The sequence below is a fragment of the Phyllostomus hastatus genome, unplaced genomic scaffold (assembly GCF_019186645.2).
Source record: "Phyllostomus hastatus isolate PE091 unplaced genomic scaffold, TTU_PhHast_1.1 phas_contig_37, whole genome shotgun sequence".
In the NCBI taxonomy this organism is placed as follows: Eukaryota; Metazoa; Chordata; class Mammalia; order Chiroptera; family Phyllostomidae; genus Phyllostomus; species Phyllostomus hastatus.
In genome coordinates this window covers 3611397-3630856 of record NW_025333867.1, presented here as the reverse complement: position 1 = coordinate 3630856, position 19460 = coordinate 3611397, and the positions used below count along the sequence as shown (strand labels likewise).

General features: G+C 44.4%; 1 protein-coding gene across 6 annotated transcripts in view; it reads right to left on the bottom strand.

Moving 5' to 3' along the window:
- Positions 1-19460, bottom strand: part of RREB1 (ras responsive element binding protein 1) — a 174130-nt gene that overhangs the window by 22151 nt on the left and 132519 nt on the right. For all 6 annotated transcript variants that reach the window (XM_045841631.1, XM_045841630.1, XM_045841629.1 and 3 more), the window contains exons 7-8: positions 15798-15942; positions 15106-15242 (exon numbers count right to left, since the gene is read on the bottom strand). In XM_045841631.1, the coding sequence (XP_045697587.1) occupies positions 15106-15242; positions 15798-15942 (282 nt within the window). The remainder of the gene's footprint in view (positions 1-15105; positions 15243-15797; positions 15943-19460) is intronic.

Genomic DNA, 19460 nt, shown 5'->3' with positions numbered 1-19460 from the left:
ATTTAACACTAACCAGACATTAGATGATATTAGAATATTACTGTTAACTTTTTAGATCAGCGAATTTCAACTGGTGTGTCACAAGAATTTTTAAAACAGGTAATACCTGACTATTTAGTCAGGGGCACTGACCTCTTTCCCCTTACACTGTCAAATAAAAAAATGACAACAGAAAACACAACAATAGCCATCTGCTGTGAATGAATAAAAAAAAAACTCATTACTAATGGTTAATGAGAGTGGGCTGACTGGTTGACTCTTTTTTCCAAGTTTCAACAATGTCCAAACCACTACTTGCAGGTGTGTGTGTTGGGGCTCAATTTATAAAAACTCCAGAAGAGAAGCCCCTACACTGAGTCTCGCTATGACATGGGCAATGTGAAGGAGCCTATGTCTTCAGCAAATGCTCTGGACAGAGGGGCCGGGGGCCTGGAGGGAGGCACCCAGCCCAGGGCTCAGGCAGTCCCCACGTCATGGGATTTATAGGCTGGCAGAGTGAGCCACCCAGTATGGGATGGGTGGTCAAGCCTATGGACCATCTGGTTTGGTACTTGCTGTAACCCAGTGGGCCCTACAGGCATCTTCCACTTGAACTTGACATTAAAGCACACTTCTCAAATTCATAATTAGCACTGCCTACATACATTTTGTGTAGAACATCTGTAGTGTTTTAAGTTAATTTTTACTAGTGCTGGGCACTATCCTGGATGCTGGGACACTGCAACAAATACCTAAACTCATTTCATCCTAACAACCAGTGAGACAAACAGCATCAGTATGATGCAATGATTGTGTGATCCTTTAATCATGCGTGAAGGCCAAGGCCTGTTCCTAAGCTCATCTTTCCCCTGTGAAAACTACAAGGCTTACTTTGCTTTGCAGAAAGGGGCTCATTATCCAAAATCAGGTAAAGGGGGGTGGGGATGGGCTCATAGAAAATAATTCATGCACACCTTAAGTACTTTACTTAACCTAGACAGTTAAATAAACAGTGAACGCTGAGGACTAAGAAGGGCTCCTGGTGCCTAACTGGTAACAAATAAATAAATAGATAAATGCAGAGCCTAGCAGCCATTTCTGCACAGGGACCTTTCACACAACTGCACATAGATGAGAAGCCTCCTCGCTAAGCTGCCAGTCTCTGTACAGAACTGCCTGCCTGTGCTGTGTTGCTACAGCCTGAGCCAGCCCTTATTAGGGTTTCCTGGAATCCTATTTCAACCAGTAGGACCAAGACTTTCCCTAGTCAATCAGAGCTGCACAACCCTGGCCAATCAGAGCAGCTGCATTCTGACCAATCAGAGACTAGGGATGGGGTCTTCTGTCTATATAAGCCAGCTCTCCTCTGGCTCTGGGAGCCATACCTCTTACAAAGACTGCCTTCCCCTGCCTTGAACTGAAACAGATTCCTCACTGTAGCAGAAAAGACCTACACAGAGCAGAGCAGAGCAGACCATCACTAGCTGCCTATCTGAAGAGGGGCCTGGTCTTGGGGCCGTCTGGATCCCCAGCAGCCTCACAGCAAGCTGTTTCATAACAGTGCTGTTTTCACAGCCAAGCCGTATTACTGTTGACTGTTTGCACTAAATAAAGTTTCCTTCTTCACCACACCCCAAATTGGGGATTCCTGTTGGTGTATGAATTGGTGCCAACAACCATCAGATGACAAAACACATTCAGTTGATCCTCATTATTTGTGAATTCTGTATTTGTGAATTTGCCTGTTCATTAAAATTTACTTGTAAACCCCAAATTAGTACTTGCAGCACTTTCTTGGTCAGTCATGGATGTGCACAGTGCTGTGAAAAATTTGAGTTGTCCTAGGTACACTTTCCCAGCTGAGGTCAAATGAGGAGACACTCTGTCTTCTTGTTTCAGCTCTCACACTGTAAACAAATGCCTTTCTTGCAGTCTATTTAGTGCCACAGTCTATTTATAGTGCCTTTTGTTGGTGATTCTGCTGTTTAAAATGGGTTCCAAGCATAGTGCTAAAGTGTTGTCTAGTTCCTATGTGCAAGAACGCTGTGATGTACCTTATGGAGAAAGTAACAGTTTTAGATAAGCTTCATTTAGGCATGAGTTGTAGTGCTGTCAGTTCTGAGTTCAATGTTAATGAGTCAATAGTATTTATTAAATAAGGTGATTTACACAGAAACAGACATAAAATGAGTGTTGTGACCCTGTTTCCTGTAGGATCAATGGTTCAGTATTTCTGAATCCTGTGTTCACAGTGCCTTTACAGAAAATAACTATAGTGAATAACAAGAACTGATTGTACACTCATTCACCCATCGTACGTGTGAGTCTACTTCCACTGAGTGAACTTCCATGTTGCCACTGCTGCATGAATCATACTCAGAACATCTTTGATTTCCAGCTAGATTCCTTAGGGGAGAGCAAGAACCTACATTTTTGCTAACCAAACTAAACCAGAATCCTGTGTTTTTATGATTATTTTTCAATTGTTTATAGGTGTCTTGCCCACCATAAGGTGACACCAATTAAAAAAAAGGGTCCAATTTGAACAATGAACAAGTATGCCCAACTTAGGCTACTCTTTTTAAAAAACATTTCACTGGTTTATATAAAATTCAATACAACTGTATCAAATAATTACTGGTATTACTGAAACATACAGGTTGGGAAGAAATAATATTGACTCTTAGAACATGCAAGTCAACAGCAAAAGGGGAGCAGGCAGGCCTCAGAAGTGGGTTGCAAACTCTGTAAACTGTACACCTTATAATTAAAACATTTTTGACCATGCGCCTCATATCTATTTGGTTGTTTAACTGAGAAATGTGTGTATTATACATGAGATGTGCCAAGTCATTATAAAATATAAAAACAGAAAAATTTAAAAAGTGAGATAAGAAAGTTCTGCTATTTTTTCTTGTACCTTAGAGATCCTTCCAAATGCCCTCCACTTTTGAGACTACTGCACTAGTGCACAGCCTACTGGCCATGAGTATTTAGTGTGAGAGGCAACATAAGCAGGTTTTATAAAAAAACAAAACAGATTAAACAGGGACTTCCAGACAAGATAGAAGCATAGGTAGATACATTGTGCTTCCTCACATAACCAAAAGAGGGACAACAACAAATTTAAAAACAAAAAAGCAACCAGAACTGCCAGAAAATCAAACTGTATAAAAGTCTGACAACCAAGGAGTTAAAGAAACATTCATTCACCAGTAGGAAGTGTAGAGGTAGGCAGCTGGGGTGGAGAGGATGCTTGGCAAGGCAGTGGCTAAAGGACCTGGGCAAACAAGGTGGAAGCTGGCGGAGTGGGCAAGGCAGTGGCTGGTAGACTGGGTGGTCCCACATTTGCCTGAGGATAATCTGGGAGGAACAACTGGGGAGTGAGACAGACTGTGCAACCCAGGGTTCCAGTGCAGGGAAATAAAGCCTTAAAACCTCTGACTGAAAAAACCTGTGGGTGTTGTGGCAGCAGGAGAAACTCCCAGACTCACAGTAGAGTTCATTGGAGAGACCCACAGGGTCCTAGAATGTACACAAACCCACCCACCTGGGAATCAGCACCAGAAGGGCCCAATTTGCTTGTGAGTAGTGGGGGAAGTGACTGCAAGCTGGCTGAGAGCTGAGCAAGAGGCATTGTTCTCTGTTGGACCCCTCCCCCACATATAGCACCACAGCACAGCCACGCACAGCCACGTAAGTTTCCCTGCCCTGGTCAATACCTAAAGCTCTGCCCCTTACAATGTAACAGGCAGGCTGAGACAAAAAAAAAAAAAAAAAAAAAGGCCCAAATGAAAGAACATATTAAAGCTCCAGAAAAAATACAACTAAGAGATGAAGAGACAGCCAACTTATCAGATGCAGAGTTCAGAACACTGGTAATCAGGATGCTCACAGAATTGGTTGAGTATGGTCACAAAAAAAAGAGGAAAAAGTGAAGGCTATGCAAAGTGAAATAAAGGAAAATATACAGGGAGCCAACAGTGACAGGAAGAAAACCAGGGCTTGAAACAACAATTTGGACCAGAAGGAAGAAATCAACATTTAATCAGAACAGAATGAAGAAACAGGAATTCAAAAAAAGGGGGAAAGGCTTAGGAACCTCTGGGACAACTTCAAATATTCCAACATCTGAATCATAGGGGTGTCAGAGGAGAACAGGAAGAGCAAGACATTGAAAACTTATTTGAAAACATAACGAAGGAGAACTTCCCAATCTGGCAAAGGAAATAGACTTCAGGGAAGTCCAGGAAGCTCAGAGAGTCCAAAAGAAATTGGACCCAAGAGGGAACACACCAAGGCACATCATAATTACATTACCCAAGATTAAAGATGAGGAGATAATCTTAAAAGCAGCAAGAGAAAAGGAGACAGCTCCTTACAAAGGAGTTCCCATCAGAATGTCAGTTGATTTCTCAAAAGAAACCTTGCAGGCAAGAAGAGGCTGGAAAGAAGTACTTGAAGTCATTAAAGGCAAGGACCTACATCCAAGATTGCTCTACCCAGCAAAGCTATCATTTCGAATGGGAGGGGAGATCAAGTGCTTCCCAGGTAAGATGAAGTTAAAGGAGGTCATCATCACCAAGCCCTTATTACATGAAATGGTAAAGGGACTTATCTAAGAAGAAGATCAAAAATATGAACAGTAAAATGACTCACAACTATCAATAACCAAACCTAAAAAAAACCTCACAAGAAACAAAAACAAGCTAAGCAAACAAATAGAACAGGAACAGAATCATAGAAATGGAGATCACATAGAGGGTTATCAGAGGGGAGGGGGAAGGGAGGAATTGGGAAAAGGTACAGGGAATAGGAAGCATAAATGGTAGGTACAAAATAGACAGGGAGAGGTTAAGAACAGTATAAGAAATGGAGAAGCCAACGAACCTACATGTACGACTCATGGACATGAACTAAAGGGTGGGAGAGTGGGTGGAAGGGGGATGCAGGGTGGAGGGGAATGAAGGGAGGAAAAATGGGACAACTCTAATAGCATAATCAATAAAATATATTAAAAAACAAAACAAAACATTAGAGGGTCCCTCTTAACAGGGCCATCAGAATTTGCTGCACTTCTACTGCAGCAATGAATTTTTAATAATACTGAGTTTTCATCACATGTCTATCTCTTCCTCTATTCTCTAATTCAGTTTATAATCTCTCTTGTTTCTGGATTCTAAGACAGAGGTTCACACATAGTAGGTGCTCAGTAAACACATACCAGAATAAACCAGTGTCAACCACAGCGCAGTGTCCTCTGTGGAAGGTAGGTGTGGACTGGCAGGGAGGTGGGCCCAGGGACCAGAGGCACTAGGCAGGGAAGTTCAAATTGTGTGACCTTGCAGGACTTATTTCATCTGCATTTTAGTTGCTTGCTATGTAAAATTTCACAAACACTCCTGAAATAAGAATCCCCTCATGACCTTGTTAAAAAATCATAATCCAACTAAGGAAGAGGCAGGCCTAGGAATCTGTATGTGAACAAGCACAGCAGGTGACTCATAGTTAGACAAGTTTGAAAAACAAATTATAGTGAGAATTAAGTGAAAGGATCTTGAACCTATAAACATCTTAAGCTACAAGCCTATGAGAGCTTTCCCCTTCTTTCTCTAAGCCTGTTTTCTTTCTCATTTGCAATATGGGGATCTTCCGAGTTCCTATGAATGAGATAACAAAATGATTGGAAAACTGCAAGGTGCTCTTACAGACTTAACCATTATTTGATATTGCTAGGAACAGCAACAACAAAAAGAAAAATCAGGAACAGCTCATTTCCTGGCAATCAGAGCAAAAGGAAAAGGCAGGAAAAATGGAATTTTTATTTCAAAAGGATGTATTCTCTCTTTTCACTCTCAAGAACTTCATAATCATTTCTACTACTTCTGTTTAATCTTGAGGTTCCCAAGGAGAAATGTGTGTTCTTCCTGGCCAGCCCTCTGTCCTACGTAGAACACCTGCTTCCTTGTCACCCCGGCCGCCTCACCTGGAGCCACAGCTCACCAAGGGAAGCCGGCACACACACTCGGAGCCTTCTAACAACGTCTAAATAAGGCCCTAGATCTACAGCTTCACACCTCTGTTTTCATGGGATTGCAACCAAGGGGCTCCTGTTTCACTTTTAAAAAGATATAGAATGTCATCTCACAAACAAGTTGCTTGAAAGTGGCAGAGAAAAAAAATCTGCTTTGAAACCAAAAGCACTTCACAAGGCTGGTTAAAAGGAAGACAAAAACACCCATAGAAAAACAATGCCTCTCCTCTCACACTGGGCACCTGCCGAGAGACATTCAGTGAAACCGGTGTGGAAACCCATCACCCAGGAACATTGTGATCAGCCTTTGTCAGTCGGAGACACCCCCGTTCAACCAGCGCCCGCTCAAGGCCCCAGGAAGAATGCTCTGCAACCTTGTTTCTGAGCAGCTCTTCAAAGACAATGAAGGTCACTGTAAATCTGTAAGCAAGGCTGCTGGATGCAGAGCTGGTGCAGGCACGGTTCTTGGGGTATTAGCTAGCCTTTCTTGGGGCTGTCTGTCTTCATAAAGGTCACAGCCATTGGGGTCAGGTGGTCCTCACAACTCTCCCCTAGTTTGGGGGATCTCTCAGTTCTGCCAGAATTTGTGAATAGCACGATTGCAAAATATGTCAGTGGAGGACTATACTTAAGAGTTAGAGAGGGGAGCCCTACAGGATGACTTCATTTTGCAAGAGGGATGACCATGTGCCAGAGGGAAATATTACAAACCCAAGAGGCTGTTTTCTGATTTTCTGGCAACAGAGATGGCCCTATGTGGGAAACTGAGGGTAACTTTTCCAAAATGGAAACTGACTTCGCTCTCAGTAGGACAAATGCATTTGGGGAAAAGTGTGTCTAGTTGTACAATTTAAACAAATTAATAAAAGTCCATCGACTCTTCTGAAACCACAACTTGCTTCCTCTCTTTTTAAATCACATATGGAAATAGGTTACTCTAAGGAAAACAAAAATTCATCAGTGGAAAACCTGCAAAGGACAATTTGAGTAAAGGTGAGATTCCATAAACACAGGGATGAAAGCTACTGTGGGCATTCAGCTCATCCTCAACCTATGAAAGGATGGTCACCTGCAAGTGAATACCAAATCATTCTGTTCATGCCAACAGTGCTTCTGTCCCCCAAGGAGTTCACCAGAGCTTATTTCACCCAGAAAGCTCCTGAGTTCCAGCACATGTTAGCAAGTGCTTCTATGAGCGAGTACCAAACTTACTTTAGAATACTGAAACAGATTTTAGTACCCTCACTCCCCCACATGTGACATCCCAGACCTGGTCCTGCCTTTCGCAGGGCTGCCCCCTCGAGGTGGTCCCTGTGACTGGGGCAGGGGATCCAGCAGCTCTGTTGGAGTGGGCGGAAATGAGGAGCTTGAGTTTTGGGGGCATGCACAGTTGAGCTCTCTTGAACAGCAGGAGGAAAAACAGCTGCTTGCAACTTATCTTGTCTCTTCCTCAGTGCTACTTGTAATGTCACTTAAGGGGCATGGGTAGGTGTAACACACACAGGAGAGGGTGAGTGGGGTCTGGGGGCAGGGGAGTGCTCCCAGGGAAGCATGGGTGGTGAGCCCAGTTTCACTGTGGCCCCAGGTATGGCAGGATGGGGGGACTGCCAACACTAGGGGCTGGAGGGAGGCGCCCTGATCAGAAAGAGCCTTCAGCGTATACTGGAGCCCTTCTTGTCCCTTCTCTTTTGGAAATCAAACAAAACAAACAAAACCCCACAGCACACGGGCTCTGAACTTAACATTGGCTGGGCTAAAAAGCACAATGTTACCATGGTAAAGAAGTCTGACTCCTGCAAGAATGGCGAACGGCCGCGGTCCTGAAGCCACAGAGGGGCCTAATCTGCCAGCCAGGGCTGCACCTCTGCTTCTGGCTGCTGCAGGCAGAGGGACAGCAAGGTGAGGTTGGAGTAAGCCACAGCCGTTAGGCCAAGAAAAAGATACTCTTCTCTGTCAGCTGAAGGTTAGTCCTTTCAATTCTCAAGGGACTTTATTGCAAATTAGTGATGTTCTTGTTCACAGCCAGATCCAGGACTAGTCTTAAAAAAAAAAAAGTTAAAATTTTAAACTCACTGAATTGAAAACGGACATGTACCACAGCTTGCCTAATGAGGTGCCCTGATACCTGCTCTTCTTTTCTTTTTTTTCCTAAGAAAATTGCATAATTCTGGGCTGGGGTAGAAATGCAGTGTGACAGATGTGCTACTCCAGTATGGGCATCCTGCGTAAGGAGTAAGGGTGCCCATCCTGCTACTCTAGTATGGGCATCCTGCGGAGAGGAACCCTCGTAGAGCCAGCAGTTTTTTTATTTTTATTTTATTTTAATCATTGTTCAAATACAGTTTTCTCTTTTTCACTCCCAATCCAGTCCCCCTTCCACCCCTCCCCACTTCCCTCCCATTACCACCCTCCCCTTAGTTTATTGACCATGTGTCCTTTAAGTTTGTTCCCGTGAACCCTTCCCACTGTCCCCTGAAATTCCCTCTACTCTCTTCTGTGGGCACTGTCAGCCTGACCAGCAGTTTTGATGGCTCACAGTAGGACTAGCAAGAGTAACTGTCACCAGTAAAGGTATTCATCCTGATAAGCACTAACAAGCTTCCAGACAACACTCCCAAAGCTGTGAAATGGGTGGGAACATGTTTACACATCAAAGGTTAAGAGGCAGGCCTGAAGACAAGTTCATCAGCAATGGGATTTATAGAAGTGGAAAACAAGGCCACCAAAAAGCACCAAATAGCTTTTTTTTTTTTTTTTGCAGATTGAATGCTGGCCTGGGAACAGAAAGGTTGTAGGTTTGATTTCTGGTCAGGGCACATCCCTGGGTTGTGGTCCAGGTCCCAAGCTGGGGGCATGTGAGAGGCAACTGATCCACGTATTCTCACACATTGATGTTTCTCTCCCTTTTTCCCTCCCTTCCCCTCTCTCTAAAAAACAAAACCAAACAAAAATATCTTTAAAAAAAGCTTTACACACACACACACACCTGTAGCTAAACAATTTTGGGATTAGCTCCTCCTAGTGCTTGTTACAGTAACATTTTATTCATCTGGTGACCTTAACCCTCCAGAACAAGATGAAAACCCCCAAGTCAACACAAAAGCTTCAGAGCAGCCCAAAGTGATAAACTTTGGGTGCTTGACTCTCATATCATTCTATCAAGTCTACCATTGTGGCAGCTTAGGGACAGACAGATGACCCCATCATCAAGAAAGGGTAAAAAAAAAAATGATTTCCTTTATGCCAAACATATTTTCAAAAGAATGCTTTGGCAAATTTCAAACATCAGGGAATACACTTCTTTAGAATCTCAGGTTCCTCCAACAATCTAAGGAAAATGATGTGCAGTTCTGTTATCAAGTCCCTTCAAGCTTTTAAATGTCTGGCTTTCAACACAGGTGGATTACAAAATTTTGGTAGGTAGGACTCCAACTAAATGAAATAGCCACTCAGTTTTCCCAACCTTTACAAAAGCAAAACTAGATAAAAGCAGCTCTTTATAACAATAAAGTCTTAAAGGACGACCTGCTTTCCTGTCTTCTGTGAAGTAAACAGTACCTGGGAGAAGTCCCGGGATTGACTCCCCATTTCATTGGAATGGGGTACCCAAAGAGTGGCACAAAACCCTAGATGTAAGTGTTGCAAGGTTTAAAATATTGAAAAGGACACATTCTAAATAACAGTGCCAAAGGGACATGTTCATTCAGCATCTTTACAGTTAAAGCCTGTCAATTGTCCCCTGCCCCCCTCACAATGGTCTTGAAATCCATTTTGCAGATGGTGAAACTGAGTCTCAACTCACCAGGGCCACAGAGCTTCCAGGCAGCAAGGATGGAGCTAAAGGCTTAATTCCTCCCTGCCACACTGCTACTGTTCAGAGGACAGTAATGTGCAGATGTCCAGCTCCTTCTACAACCCATGCCACATTCTTGATGCCTGGACCCTGGACAGTGGCTGCACTGGGAGCCTTTCTGAGCACTATCAGCCCCAAGCAGCCAGTAGGCCAGGCGCTGGCCATCAGAACCTTGTAAAGTATCTTGCTAAGAAAGCTGATGCTCACCCTGGCCAATTCCCTGAGATACTGGATTTCTTGCTCATTACAGTGTTTTAATGGAGAGACTGACATTCCTTTTTAAAAAGGGATTTCATGCTTCATTTTTCCTGCTGTACTTCTGGAGGCAAGAAGGGCTAAGTGCAAACAACCTCTCCCCAGAGCCCTGCCCAGCTCAGACATTCCTCTGCCCTCTACCCCATCCTCCCCTCCAGTCCTGTCCCAGCTGAGAACTGACATCCGACAGCTGCACTAATCTCTCAGTTGCTGAGAGCAAGAGTGCGGGCCCTGTGACAGGGCCCTGACCAGTGGTGGGTGGCAGCCCGCCCTCCCCATGCCCAGGAATCCGCCAAGCTGCACGCCATGTCCTGACACGCTGCACGAACTGTTCAATCAAACCAGTGTGGCATGATGCCCAGGCAGCTCTAGGGCTGGGGTGAGCCCAGAAGCTGGTGGCTGTCCCTGCCTGGCACAACCCAGGTGACAGAGAGGATCCTTGGGCAGGGTGGAGAGGGGGTAGTCCTGACAAAGGTGTGCCCAGCTACCAGACCCACTGGGAAGGAGGGGGAGAAGGGAAGTGTCCTCCCCACCCTCAGCCACTGGCACTGCTTTAAATCTGCTTCCACCTGGCCAAGCCTCAGACCACTGAGACTCAAATACAAGATGCTGACAAGTATTCTGTGATCCCCTTTCCCTATTTTTAGAATGGTATTTAAAAGGTGTGGGACCAATGCCATGTGAATTAGTCCGAGGGTCTTCCTGCAGGTCACAGTGTGTGTGTGTGCAGTGCAGCAAAAGGGAATTGAACACTCTGGAACACCTGAGAATCCCCCCTGTCAGAGCCCACCTGGGATCCCTGTGTACTAACTTCTGGCAGATTTACAGGCATTGCATTCAAATGTGAAGTGACCTCACAGACAACTAAGACCCATAATTCAATCAGATGGAGGAGGGCCTCCGCTGGCGGAAACTCAGGGAGAGCACCTGACGCAAAATGCCGAGGGAAGCTTTAGACCAACAGGAGGGGGCTCCCTCTGCTTGAACAATGGGCACTGTGTCCCCTGGACCCTGACTTCACCCCCTTGCTTTGTTTTACTGCCTGTTTACTTGTTTTCTCACTGGTTCTTAAGGGCCCTGTCTCAAACATCACTATTATTTTCTCAAGTCTAGTCAATTGCCTGACACATAATAAACATTACATCATTTGCTAAAATGACTTAAAAATTATTTACTATCTCATCTCCTTCAATCAAGAAGCCATGTGAGATTAAACAATAACTACTGCTAAGTTTTGCCTCCATCTGCAGTCACACTGCCATGGTGACCATCCAGCTACACCTGTCCAGGCCCAGCCTCAGTCAGCCTGAGATAAGTCACTCAGACACAAGACCAAAAGCTTCCAAAGCAAAGCTGCTTGCTGCCTTGGAGCCTTCTGTGCCTTGGGTGGGCTTGTCCTGCACCTGCGAGATGGGCTGCTGAGCACTTGCAACATGCCTGTTCAAAGTGAGAAGGGCTGTGTTCACACCACATACCCTGGACTGTCAAGACTTAGCACATAAATAAGAATGTAAAACATATTACTGACAATTTTTATATTGAACCTATGTTGACATTACATTTTGGATATATTGGCATAATCAACAAAACATGGTCAATTTCATCTGTTCCTTTTAATTTTTTTTAATGTGGCTCCTAGATTAGCCCTTGCCGGGTAGCTCAGTTGGTTAGAGCATCACCCCCACATGTCAAGGTTGCAGATGTGATCCCCAGCCAGGGCGCACACAAGAATCAACCAATGAGTGCAAAAGCAGGTGAAGCAACAAATTGAAGTTTCTCTCTCTCCCTTTCTCCTTCTCTCTCTAATCAATAAAATTTTTTTTTTAAAATATGGCTACTAGAAAATCTACAATGACATATGAGGCTCTCATCCTGTGTGGGTTGGCACTGACCTGCATTCCCACCCAGCTAACTTTGTTCATGGCAGTGTATGACCTGCTACTCTGTTCTATTCTTATAACCAAGCAAGACATTCAACACCCTGAAACATCCATACACAGGGATGTCCTTTTTGCATCCACCTGCTTGCTGAACACTCTTGTCCATCACCTCTGATTCCACACGCCAGGTCTCAATAAGCCCTGTGCTTCTCCCTGTCTGGGGAGCTGTACAGAGGGGTGGATTTACTGCTGGTCACGCCAGGGCCCAGGCAATAACTGACAAGAGCTAGAATTGCTACAAGCGGCTTTGTGTCTTCCTGTTGTTCTTTGCTGACACTTCATTAATTTGAAACACAGGAGAATGGAGGACAACAGCCTCAGCGTTTACACGTGTTTGGATTTCCAACACTTTTTATTAAGGAACAACGGGCATCTTGCCAGCTTTTGGGGGTGGGGGTTAGTGGCAGGAGAGAAGAGAAGCCAACAGCTGTTTTGAGTTACAAACTTTCTGCTTAAACTGGTAGTATCTATCCCACTGTGGTTCTGCTGCCTTTGGGGTTTGCAAATGGAGTTGGTGCCTATTTTAGCTCTGGGTTAACAAGCAGTTTCTCCCACCAGCTACTGCCACAGTTCACTGCCCGGCTGGGTCCCACTGGCTCCTGCCTGCTCCATGGCCTCCTCTGATAGCAGGCTATTATGTGGAAAGCCAGAGCAGTCAGGAGAAAAGGGAAATTAACTATGTTCTGTAATCAGCTCCTTTTGGTTTCCAGACATAAGACTCACCCCACCTAGCAACAGCCACTAGACACGGGATGGCCTCATTGTCCCCCACAATGGAAACTAGGCAGCCCCTTCTTATGGCCACTGCTGGGCACTGTGGGTGCAGCACCCAAAAGTTCCACAGGAGGGAGGCCTGCCAGGAGGAGCTGACTCCCTGCCAGGCTACAAAACTTCTTTAGTCAACCCATCACCAAACAAAGAGCATTACTACTGAGAAGGCAAGGAAATCAGGCAGAACTTGAGTTTCAACAGTGCAGCACATTGGAGGCCCTGGAGACATGGTGAATGAATTACCCACCAAACTGTACAGAATGGAACAGCCAGTGTCCAGTGCGATTCCCTTCTCCATCCTCTCTGAGTAGCAAGCACAGCCTGTCGCTGGGGAAGCAGTTTGTCTAGAAGGCTCCATTCCAGGAGAACCCGTGCCCTCATGCAGGCTGGTCTTTAAGAAGGGGACACCTGGCCTTTGTCTCTCAGTGCTATATACTGTGTTATGCAGGCTCCGGCCACCCAGAAACTTCTATGGAGAGTCAAATTATTTTCCCTGTGAGGCAGAATTATCTAGAAGGTAGAATTATCTACACTTGCCCAAGTGTATGGTTCCTAATGACAAGTGAACATAGATTAAAGCATGAAGTGAAATAAAGTTACATGAAGGAACTTAGAGACTAGCAGTGTGTCTACCTTACAGTGACGGGAGTTGAGGGTCCCACGGGCTATTCCTGCCTCTGCCCACAACTTGACATGTGAGGCTCATCTGTTTGCTCAGGTCCTCTGTCTAGAGAACTATCTCAATATTCATCACCCACAAGCCCACATCCAGGGATGCTGTGGATGTTAATGAAGCCATGAAGTTAAGTTCCTGAATCTCTCAGAACTACAGGGCCTATAAGAGAAAGCGCCAGATGCTTTTTCTTGGTAAACTAAGAACTGTTTGTTAAGAGACAGGTTTCAGGATCACAGAATTTAAGGCCTGAGAGGGAACACCGGGATTATCAGGTTCAGCTCTCCTTCAAGGTTCAGATGCAGCTGGTCAAGGTCCCACATGAACAGAGACAGCACTGGGACCCAGGGTCCTGACAACCGGCCCATGCCCACTCCCACGCATTATGCAATTTCCCAAGATGGGGGAGTTATGTAAAGACATTTTATAGCACTTCAACTGCTCAGCAGTTTAAACTTGTCATAAATCCTTTTTCCCCCAATGGAAGAATGTCAAGCTAATGTGACTAAAGATGATGATATCTGACACGGCTTTAAGTTATTGTACAATTAATTAGGCTTTTCCCTCAACACAGAAGTCTTCAGCTTGCTCAGACCTTCTCACTCTTTAGTCAAAACCAAACATGTGCCTTCAGGAAGGAAATCTGGTCCACATATCTATCAGTGAGTCGCACACACAGGCAGATGCCCAGAGTTCTACACTCCCAAACTGTCTTCTGCAACCCAACACTGCAGCCACGTATGTGCTCGCCTTTGCCCTGGGTGACCCTGGTGGACGTGCCATTTTGCAGCCTCACACTGCACCAGTGGCTCCCGATGGTGCCTTGTTCTTTTCAATGTTCAAAAATTGTGGCACGGCATTTTAAAATGGTAGTTTTACAGGAAAAGCTTCCAAGCCTACCTGCTCACTAAGAACACAGGGCTTTCTGCCTGATGTAAAAGTTCTCAGAGAAGGTAGGGATAAAAGCTGACTTCCATGCCCCCATAGCCCCATGTTCTGCTGGACAGGCATTACCATCCATGTTTCTGCATGGGAAGGCTGAGGATCAGAAAAACCAGAGTCAGCAAAGAGCTAAAACTGAGGCTGGACCAGCAGAACAATCACTTCCCTTTAGGTTGAATGCCTTGCCCAAAGTAGAACTTGGTGTCACCCTAAAAGGCATTCTCTGTTCTGTGTCACCAGTCCAGTCCAGTGTAAACACCTACGGTTCCTATCCTTGCCACATACTCTTGCACAGCTAACAATTACTGCGTTGCAACACCTTTTGAGAAGACAGCATGTCTGTTACCTAAAAGCCCCGTGAGAGGAGACTTCCCATGCACGGGGGGCTAATAAGTGATGGCTGCATGGGCTCACCAGGGGTGAAGGAAGCAGAGTGAACCTCAGTGAACACACTCTGTGGCTACAGCCACCTCCTGCTGTACACCTTTCAGCCTGACTTCATACACCATTCTTAATGGCCTTACTAATGTCCTCATACCCAATTAAATGATTTTAGCCCAGTATGTAGTAATGACAAAAATGGAAATATCATCTGCTAGAAAATACAAGAATGGAAAGAGTTTTCCAGAGTGCAGGTACATCCCACCCTTTCTCCTACCTTAGTGGGTTATCTGAGTGGGTCTCCATGTGGGTCTCCAGTCCATACTTGCAAGCAAACTCCTTGAAACATACTGGGCAGTGAAACACTTCATCAGCCTTCATCTTCAAGTCACCTGACTGCCCACCTTCTACCATCTTAGGGAAAAGGAAAAAGTGAAGTCATGAAGGAGGCTTCCCAAATGGGTTTGCTTCTGAAAGAAGCCTACTCAATCCAGAGGCTATCTAAAAGGAATGGCGTACCACCTACTAGGTATTTAGGATACTATGACCAGCCCTTCATTCATGCAATAAATACTCACTAAAAATACCACCCATCCACCCAACCCACCCTCTCTCATCCATTCAACACATATTTACAGAGCACCCAGCATCTGATTGACACTGGGAATAAAAAAGTGAGGACAAAAGAGTCCCTAACACATATGAAGCCCCCATTCCAGCTAGGAAAAAAGAGAAGTAGAGGAGCAATGGAATGAGCTCTTCATTTCATCAGTGGGCTCAGCCAGGGGGCTCCACAGAGAAACGCACAGGCACTTTATTTCCCCTGTGGACACCTTACAAAACAGTGGGGAAACAGGCCAAAAGTTTAGGGAAGATGGCTGCCAAGACCCCAAACTTCAAAAATAAAGACTAGGGGTATTTTGACCAGGAGTCCCGTGGTTGGGCATATCCAGGCTAGGAGCAGAGGACCTTTTTAGCAGGCGCTGGGTCTTCTTTCTCTGACTCGGCATCGTGACTGAATTTCCTTTTGGAGGACAGCCGCCTGCGCTTCAGCGGGGATGGAGGAGCGGCAGCTGCGGCACTGTTAGGGTCCTTCTCATGAATCTTCATGTGTCTGGAAAACACACACATACAATGTGATTTAGCAAAACACTGAGTTGGTTTATTTCTTTTAAGTTTTTACATTTTATATTTAGGTGTTCATAAGTTTTCTTGAGAGATATGAAGTATAATTCATACAATGACTTCTCTCCTTTGAACACCTGTAACTTCCTTTAACCCTCTTAAATCTCTTGCAAGTGCTATTCAAAAATGTCACTTAATACTTTGTTGTCTGTTGGGAGACATTCATGAACTTCACTGGCACTAATGAGATGAAAAGAAACTATCTGATGATCCGTTCTTCTTATCAGTTGGCCAAAATGTATTCAGTTGGCCAAAAAGTTCATTAATTTTTTTCCATAAGATGGTTCTAGTAGTGCTTAGTTGTCTTTAATGTCACTCAAAACAATTTTGTTAGATAGTATGGTAACAGCTATCATATCAACATGCATTAAAAAAAACTTATTAGGACTTCTGGTCAAGATGGCAGCATAGGAAGACAAGGTTCACCTCCTTGCACAACGACATCAAAATTACAACTAAAATATGGGACCACCATCACTCAGAACCATCAGATATTGAGTTGAATGGAAGTCTTACAACTATGGAATTAAGGAAAGCACACCCACCCAGACTGGTAGGAGGAGTGCAGATGTGGAGCAGATTGGTCCCACAACCAGGTGTGGTGGATAAAAATTTGGAAGGGGTATCTTGGGAGTGAACAGTCCCAGTCCCACACCAGGACCCCTAGGCCAGGGTTCCAGTGCCAGGAAAATAAGTCCCCAAAACTTCTGGCTGCAAAAACCAGTGGGAATTCAGTCAGTGGAAGAAACTGCTGGAGCCCCAAGGAGTTCTTCTTAAAGAGCCCACACATGAACTCATCTACTCAGACTCACTGCCTCTGAGTTCTAACACAAGGGTAGCGGCTTGAAAGGCACCAGTGGTACACAGGGAGGAACTGAAGTGTCTAGCATCAAGAGGAGCAGAGGCCACTGTCCCTTTTCTAAACCCTTCTCCCTGTATTTGAGATTCCATCAACCTGGCTAACACTGTTTGACCTGACTTGGAGATCCCCAGAGACTATTTCCCATCCAATTTACAGGCCCACCCAAGCTGCTTTTCCATATGAATGGTTGGTCCTGGCTCAAACGCTTCCTAAATCCTATCAAACAAGCAACAGCTGTCTTCAGTGAGCCCCAGGCCTGGCATTAGCAGCAGACAGCCTAGATTCATAGTTTGGCTTTGGGTGGGATCTCCAAGCCCAGCACAAGTAGCAGCCATCTCAGATTGATTTATAGCTCAGGCAGGGTGCCCCAGGCAAAGCAAAAGTGGTGACTAACCTTGGCCTGCAGCACCCGGGAAATCTCAGGATTAGTCCACCAAGTGGACAGCTACAGACCATGTTGAAGCACCACCACCCTGCAGCTGCACAGCTGATCCTCCACAGAAGGTGGGAGTGGGTGGTCAGTGGTCACAGCCAGTCCATGCAGCTGATCGGTCTGGGCAAATCCTTTGCATTGATCTGCCAACAGCAATCAAGGCTCCACTACAAGGAGGATGAACTCGGCCCACACAAAGGACGCACTTTGAAAACCCAGTTTGGGTGATAGGGGAGGCTGTACCAATGGACCTTATAGGACATCTACTTTATTAGGCCACACTACCAAGACACAGAGTCAAAGCAACTCTACCTAATACACAGAAACAAAGACAGGGAAGCTGCCAAAACAAGAAGGCAAAGAAACATGGCCCAAATGAAAGAACAGATCAAAACTGCAGAAAAAGATCTAAACAAAGTAGAGATAAGCAATCTATCAGAGGCAGAGTTCAAAACACTGGTTATAAGGATAAAACATTGCTCAAGGAACTTAGCAGCAGCCTCAACAGCATAAAAAAAATTGAGTCAGAAACGAAGGACACACTAATTGAAATAAAGAACAATTTACAGAGAAACAACAGAAGAGTAAATAAAGCTGAGAGCCAAATCAATGATTTGGAACATAAGGAAGTAAACAACAACCAATCAGAACAAGAAGAAGAAAAAAGAATCCCCCAAAATGAGAACAGTATAAACAGCTTCTGGGAAAACTTTGAATTCTACTTGAAAAAACAGTGAAAGGAAACTTCCCTAGTTTGGGGAAGGAAGCAGACATGCAAGTCTGCAAGTCTAGGAAGCACAGAGAGTCCCAAACAAGATGGATGCAAAGAGGCCCACTCTTAAGACATGTCATAATTTACAATGTCAAAGGTTAAAGATAAAGAGAGAATCTTAAAAGCAGCAAGAGCCTTGGCTGGTGTGGGTCAGTGGATTGAGTGCTCGCCTGTGAACAGAAAGGTCACTGGTTGGTTTGGTTCCCAGTCAGAGCACATTCCTAGGTTGTGGGCCAGGTCCCCAGCTGGAGGTATGTAAGAGGCAACCAATCGATGTTTCGTTTGCACATTGGTGTTTCTCTGCCTCCCTCTTCTCTATCTCTTCCCCTCTGTCCAAAGATAAATAAATAAAATCTAAAAAAAAATTTTGAGAGAAAGGAAGTTAGTTACCTACAGGGGAGTTCCCATAAGACTATCAGCTGATTTCTTAAAAGTAACTTCACAGGCCAGAAGGGACTGGCAAGAAATACTTAAAGTCATGAACAACGGAGACCTACAGCCAAGATTGCTCTACTAGCAAAGCTATCATTTAGAATCAAAGGGCAGATAAAGTACTTCCCAGACAAGAAAAAATTAAAGGAGTTTTCACCAGACAAGAAAAATGTTAAAGAGACTTATTTAAGAAAAAGATCAAAATTATGATCAGTAAAATGGCAAAAATAAGTATGTATCAACAATTAAATCTAAAAAACAAACTAAGCGATCAACAACAGAAACAGAACCAAGAGAATCATGGATACAGAGAGCTTTTTGATGGTTGCCAGATAGGAAGGGGCTGAGAGGGAGTGGGTGAAGAGGTGAGGGGATTAAGAAGTACAAATAGGTAGTTACAGAATGGCCATGGGGATGTAAAATACAATAAAGGAAATGGAGCAGCCAAAGAACTTACACTCATGACCCATGGACATGAACAATGGTGGGGGCACTGCCAGAGAGAGTGGGTGGTGATTGGTGGAAGAGGGCAAAGGGGAAAAAAATCAGGAAAACTGTAATAGCATAATCAATAGAATATAATAAAAAAAAATGAAAACATAAAAATTGGCAATTTTTTGTGTAGCTATTTCAATATAAAGATGGAAGAAAAAAGTGACATTTTAGCATATTATGCTTTATTATTTCAAGAAAGGTAAAAACACACACAAAAAAAGTTTTGTGCAGCAGATGGAGAAGGTGCTGTGACTAATCAAACATGTCAAAAGTGATTTGTGAAGTTTTGTGCTGAAGATTTCTCGCTGGACAATGCTCCATGGTTGGGTAGACCAGTTGAAGTTGACAGCGATCAAACTGAGACATTAACTGAGAACAGTCAACATTATATCATGCAGGAAAGAGCAAACATACTCAAAATATCCAAATCAGTTAAGTTACTGATGAAAATAA